At 38.8% G+C, this 7,137-nt stretch overlaps 1 protein-coding gene across 1 annotated transcript; it reads left to right on the top strand.

Annotated features, from left to right (window-relative positions):
* Positions 1-557: 557 nt before the first annotated feature.
* Positions 558-1,337, top strand: LOC140175019 (uncharacterized). Its single transcript, XM_072201912.1, has 2 exons — positions 558-949; positions 1,040-1,337. The coding sequence occupies exons 1-2, from the start codon at positions 558-560 to the stop codon at positions 1,335-1,337; spliced, it is 690 nt and encodes a 229-aa protein (XP_072058013.1).
* The last annotated feature ends 5,800 nt before the right edge of the window (positions 1,338-7,137 follow it).

The raw sequence follows: 7,137 nt of genomic DNA, 5'->3' as shown, positions 1-7,137 counted from the left end.
TTCTCTTTACTCCATTTGCTAGATGCAGGTATTGCTCATCATCCAACCTTATTTTTAGAGAAATATTCCTTCAGATTGTTATAAAATAAATGCCAAAATATTTTCTTACTTAACATATTATTGATTTTTTATTATCACCCTTAATTTATGAAAGCACATATATAAAATAGATAGTTTATTTATAACATATATTTTTTTGTCTTTTTGGTATAAGGGATGTATAGGTGGAATTCCAAAAAAGAGGTCTACCAAATGCTCATATTCTTTTATGGTTAAGTGGAGACCGTAAGATAACAATGACAACTCAAATTGATCGGTTAATATCTTCAGAATTGCCAGATCCTGTTCGACACCCAAAATTGTTTAAAGTTGTATCTACATATATGATTCATGGACCATGTGGTAGAGCTTTCTCAAAATCTCCCTGTATGAAAGATGGGTACTGCACTAAATATTATCTCAAAATATTCAGTAGAACCACAGTTATCGATGATAGTGGATACCTATCATATAGAAAACGAGACACATGAGTGATTACTAAGAAGAAGGGAGTCCATATGGATAATAGAAACGTGGTTCCATATAATGCATATTTGCTTATGTCTTATCAAGCGCATGTTAATGTAGAGTATTGCAACAAATCAAATAATGCTATCAAATATTTGTTCAAGTACGTGAATAAAGGTCTAGATAGGGTAGCAGTTGGAGTTACAAAGGAAGCTTCCAGAAGAGAGGATGCTCAGGTTATTGACGAGATCAAACAATTTTACGATTGCAGGTATTTGCCTGCATGTGAGGCTGTGTGGAGAACTTTAGCTTATGATATTCATCAGAGGTGGCCTTCAGTGATAAGATTAACCTTTCATTTGCCTAGAGAGCAAAATATCATCTTTAAAGACGATGACGATCTTGAGGAAACCGTGGAAGAAAAGGAAGGAAAATGTACGATGTTCTTAGCATGGATGGAGGCCAATAAAAAATTTGAATCAGGTCAAATTTTGACATATGCTGAGTTTTCAAATCAATTTGTTTATGATAGAAAAGCAAGGGAATGGCATCCACGCAAAAGAGGGTATTCTGTCGGGATGTTAAACTATGTTCCACCAAGTACGAGTGATATTTATTATATGAGAATTTTGTTAGCTGTTCAGAGAGATTGCACAACATATGAGTTTATTAGGACAGTTAAAGGAATTACATATTCTACCTTCCAAGATGCTTGCTATTCCATGAGACTACTGTGCGATGATAGAGAATTTATTACAGCTATTAATGAAGTAGTTGAACTTGCATCTGGTCATCAATTAAGAAAACTAGTTGCTGCTACTGATATCTAATAGCGTTAGAAACCTAGAACGTGTTTGGAATGCAACTTGGACATTATTAGCTGATAGAATACTATATGAGAGGAGAAAAGTTTTGAAAAATCAAGGTATTTTACTATGTCTTTTTTTATATCAAGATTGTCTTATTATTTTTATTTTTATTAATAATATTAATAGTTTTATTTTGAAATTACTTATTAAATATTTCATAAAACCATCATGTGCTTTTGCTAGGCTAAACATGACTAATGACAAATTGAAAAACCTCTGTCTTATTGAGATTGAAACGATACTCAATAGCAATGTGAGATCTTTAAGAGACTATCAATTAATGCCATATCCTGAGATGTCTGATGTTCACCTTTTTCAGAATAAGCTAATAGAGGAGGAGTTAGCATATGACACAAATGAGTTGACTCATACAAACTTATATACGGAACAAAAGATGACTCATGAGAAAATGTTAGTATTCGATGAAATACTCAATGCTGTTATTACAAACTCTGGTAGTTTTTACTTTATTTATGGGCATGGTGGGTGTGGTAAGACATTTATTTGGATTAGTCTTTCTTTTGCTATTCAGTTTAGAGGAAAGATTGTTTTAAATGTCGCATCCAGTGGAATTTCATCTTTACTCCTACCTGGAAGCAGAATGGCTCATTTTAGATTTTCAATACCCGTTATAATTACTGATGGATCTACTTGCAACATCAACCATGACAGTTTAAAGGCTGAGTTGCTCATCCAAATTAGCTTAATAATTTGGGATGAAGCTCCAATGCTCAATAAAATGTGCTTTGAAATACTTGATCAGACGCTCATGGATCTTATGTCAATTACCAATCAACATAAGACACATCAACCTTTTGGTGGTAAGGTTGTTGTTCTAGGAGGTGATTTCAGACAGATACTTCCTGTGATTCCAAAAAGGAGTAGACACGATATATTGACATCAGCTATTAACTCATCCCATCTGTGGTCGTTTTGTAAGGTTTTGAAATTGCATACGAACATGAGACTTCTAATGTTTTTTTTCAGATCAAGATGAAGGTGAAATGAAGAGATTTGCTAATTGGATACTTGATGTTGGAAATAGAAATATTGGTTCTGTTGTTGGTGATGAATCAAAAATTGAAATTTTATATGATCTATTGATTATAACTACTGATGACCCTCTCTCTCATTTGGTAGACTTTGCATATCCAAATTTATTGTAAAACATGTCAGATTATAGATATTTTTAGAGTAAGGCAATTCTTGCACCCACGCTTAAGAGTGTCGAGAAGGTAAACGATTTTGTCTTGACAATCTTTTCAGGAATGGAAAAGGAGCATGAGTTATGACACAACATGTCAAGTTGATGAGAATGAAGATGTACAACAAGAGTGGTTCACATCAGAGTTCCTAAATGACATCAAATATTCGGGACTACCCAATTACAAGTTGACTTTAAAGCCAGGAGTCGCTGTAATGCTACTGCGAAACATAGACCAAACTTCAAGTTTATGTAACGGGACAAGATTAATAGTTAACGAACTTGGTAGCAACGTAATTGGAGCGACGATAGTGACCGGTAAAAATATTGGAGATAAAGTGTATATTCCAAAAATGAACTTGATCCCTTCAGATTTAGGGTTGCCATTTAAGTTCCAACGGAGACAATTTCTATTAACAGTATGCTTTGCAATGACCATTAATAAGTGTAACACCCTACCATACAGAGTCTTATGCTTAAGTCATAATTCAGAGATGGCAAGGTATTACGACCTCTAAAATAAAAAAATTTAATACATATAGTAGTAGGAATAATTGATTATAACTAGGAGCCTTTGTAGAAAAAGGGGTAAACAAAAACCGCAACTCAAAAGCGCAACACTCCGCTCGATAACGTAACGAACAAGGATAACCAACGCGAGATTATATATATACAAAGGAGTGTCAAAAACAGGAATATCAAGGCTCAAGATCCGGCTGCGAAGATAACCGATCCGAGCATAACAATATATACATATGATATAATAAGGAAAACCCCAAAGGAAATCCAAAGGGACACAAATACATAAAACCTATTCTCCAAAATTCTCCCATAAGAGGAGTCATCACAGTTTGTATTATTTAATGGAGATAAAAATATCTAAGCAAAACATAAAAACCAAAACATAGCCCCGAGAACAAAGGATCTTCGCAAATCTAGAAGTCTCCAGCATGCCTCAGCGAGAAACCTCACGTCCTGCATCTGAAAACCACAAAATCCGCATGGGTGAGAACCAGAGGTCCCCAGCATGGTAACAGCTTCCACATATATAATACATAATAATGGAGGAAAGCCGAAGGCAATCCTAGAACTTCCTCCAAATAGCATCAAAGCTTATAAACAAACTAAACCATAAAAGGGCATCTGACTAAAGATACTTCAGTCTAACTAATACTTCCCTTTCCAATTCCTTCAGACCTCCCAACCACCAACAGGAGTATAAGGTAGCAAACACAGTTATATCAAGCAAGAAATATACAATTAGGAACAAGTAAGGCATTTAGACAATTAGCAAGTAATATGCAGTCAAATAGGCAATCTCAAACAATTCACATAATATGCATATGATGAATGCCTGTCCCTAGTGGCTGATGATATCATCTGTCGGTTATAGAGCCAACCCAACAAGTCCTGGTAGCTAACCATTGGACTGTCCCTCTGTCATGCATCCCCAACTCGAGTTATACTCGTCATAAACTTGATCATAATCATGATCTATATCCATCACCCTCACTGGTGAATATTTACGGGGGCGAGCTCATCCGGGTCTTTCACAGTGCCCGGCCACACTTATGACATAGGGTCAAAAGAGCTTCGAGTCTCAACCTGGAGCACGTGGTGGCTAGTCACTGCTACTACCCAGGGAAACTCTTATCTCCGATAGTGGAAGTGCAAATCACAATTATCAATAATTCAGCATAAACATGCATGAATTCTCATCCATGGATCAACATCCATATCAGCCATCCGGCTCACGGTTCAATCCAGAACCAGCCAATATTCATATCATACACAGCCATTCCGGCTCACGGTTAAATCCATAACCAGCCAATATTCATAGCATACACAGCTATTCCGGCTCACGGTTCAATCCAGAACCAGCCAATTCATAAACAATTACGGCCCTTCGGCCAATGGCATACAAGCACTTCCACTACCATCCTCCGCATCTAACATAATCATGCGTGATCCTCAATGATCATTCATTTTCCCTTGCTTCACTCGCAAGTTACCACATTCACTAGCCTTTCTTCTCATAGCTAGACATATCATAATGATTTAAGATATAAGTGGTGAGATCGGAGGCTTAGAAGTATGAAATTTGGCTTTTAAAACTCAAAAATCAACTTTGGGATGAAAACAGGTCCACGCGTACGCGCACTCCACGCGCACGCGTGGATGGCTTCAAAACTCATCGACGCGCAAGCGTCATGCACGCTAACGCGTGGGTTAAAAATTTGCCAATCGACGCGTACGCGTCAACCACGCGTACGCGTGGGCGTCCTCGTGCCCCAGGCACAACACTGGCACAGTTCTGGCATAACTCTCTGGAAAATGGCCGGGCATTGGGTGCAGCACAATCGGCGCGCCCGCGCACATCACGCGCACGCGTGGATGGCATTTTCGGGAAGAACGGCGCGCACGCGCCAAGTGCGCCCACGCGCAAGGGGTCATTCTGCTAAAAATTTTCTAAGTTAAAAGCTGCAGAATTCACCAATTTAAACCCCAATCTTCCAACGGACATAACTTTCTCATTTTAAATCGTTTTTCACCCGTTCTTCGAACGGCATGGACATCCTGGATCCAATTTCATTTCTAAACAGATTTGGCACAAAACAGAGATCCGTAGTCCAAGTTATGTCCCATTAAAGTATGCCCAAAAACCAGATTTTTCATAAAAACCACAAAGTGCCATTTTCAAACAAGCCATTTCCAACTCTCTTCAAAATCAATCAAAACATGCCATTTTCATCCCTTTCTTTGAAATCAATCAAAATATATCAAATTCAACATCAAGCCTCCTCAACTCACACATTGACACTTTATCACAAATTACAAAATCACTATCTCATCATTTTAACCCACTTCACCCAAGTGGCTCAAACTCAAACATATTGACATATCATATACTCTTTCTCATGCCAATTATCAACAACACCAATTCCACTAAATCATCATGGTATACAATCAACATTATACTCACCATCAACATGGTTCAACCCACAATTCAACCATAACCAATAATCAAGCATATATCACAACATGCATATTTCTCATACATCATACTACCAAGGCATCAATAATCATCATCACATATATGACCACATCATATATCTCAATCATTCAACAACATCAACCATTCAATGCCTATCTTAGGGCCTCTAGCCTAAGTATTTCCTACCACATTACATATTAGATACGGGAAACCGAAACCATACCTTAGCCGATTTTCCCAAGCTCCACCGGAGCACTTCCAAACCACTTATCCACAAGCTCTCAAGGCCTCAATACCTCCAAGAACAGATTTTTCACCACCAAGCCCTTTCCAAGCTTTTCAAAATCACCAATCAAGCTCCAATATCCACACACACACAACCTAAGCCACAACCATCATACCCATATACAACATCTCAAAACCCAAACATCATAAAACAACAAAATTACACTAGGGTTAAGAACCTTACCACACCCAAGGTCCAAGGAGACAAGATTAACCTTCTCCTTCAAGAGAGTTGGGTCCTATAACATCAAAGAACCCAAAATCTCAACATTTCACCCATGAAACTCGAAAATAAGGGCTGAGATTTCGAACAGCAACACGTGGCTTACCTCAAGATTGGTTGTATGGGTTTTGTAAAGCTCTCCGCGGTGAACGCGTGGCCGCAAACGGAGCGGCAATCGGAGCTCTAGATCAAAAGTTATGGTGGTTTGAAGATCAACCAAGGGAGAGAACTTGAGAGAGTGTTCTTCCTCCCTTTCTCTCTAATTTCAGCTTGTGTGTGTAACAAATGAGGAGAGAGAGTGCTGAAAACTAGGGTTTTGGTTAAGTTATGTTGGGCCAAGGGCCCACTTTGGGTCCCATTGGCCCGGTTTGGCCCGTTCGGTCCAATCTTGGTCCGAATTCTATAAAATTGGTACCGAAATTCTTGTCTCAATCTCCTCTACCACATTTAGCCATAAAAATCACATTTTAGGCTTTCTAGAATAAATTCTCATTTATGGGTTAATTAGCCGTTAATTAACCGGGTTTTACATTCTACCCACCTAATTGGGAATTTTGCCCACAAAATTCAAATGCAATTACCTGAGAATAAATGCGGATAGTCCGTTCGCATCTCCGACTCAAGTTCCCAAGTGTGTTCCTCAACACCGCCTCGACTCCATGCCACTTTGACTAATGAAACCTCTTTTCCACGCAACCGTATGATACTAGTATCATCAATTCTGACTGGAGCCACTGGAAGCGTCAAATCTTCCCTCAACTGAACCGACTCTGGTTCCAACACATGGCTAGCATCAGGAGTGTACTTCCGAAGCTGCGACACGTGAAACACATCGTGCAGATTCGAAAGATGAGGTGGTAGAGCCATCCGATACGCCACCGGCCCAATCCTTTCCAGGATCTGAAATGGACCAATGTATCGAGGATTCAACTTCTTTGCCTTAATCGCCCTACCTACTCCCGTGGTCGGAGTAACCTTAAGGAAAGCATGATCTCCTTCCTCAAATTCTAAGGGCTTTCGCCTCTGATCGGCGTAACTCTTTTGACGACTCTGC

Source organism: Arachis hypogaea, chromosome 9 (assembly GCF_003086295.3).
Source record: "Arachis hypogaea cultivar Tifrunner chromosome 9, arahy.Tifrunner.gnm2.J5K5, whole genome shotgun sequence".
Taxonomy (NCBI): Eukaryota; Viridiplantae; Streptophyta; class Magnoliopsida; order Fabales; family Fabaceae; genus Arachis; species Arachis hypogaea.
The sequence above is the reverse complement of the archived record's forward strand: the minus strand, read 5'-3'. Positions and strand labels throughout refer to the sequence as shown.

Bases quoted from the DNA above. Each gene is read 5' to 3' on its own strand.
- LOC140175019 (XM_072201912.1), top strand. From the start codon at position 558: ATGGATAATAGAAACGTGGTTCCATATAATGCATATTTGCTTATGTCT. The intron at 950-1,039 runs GTTCTTAGCATG...TGTTTATGATAG, and splicing joins AAGGAAGGAAAATGTACGAT to AAAAGCAAGGGAATGGCATC.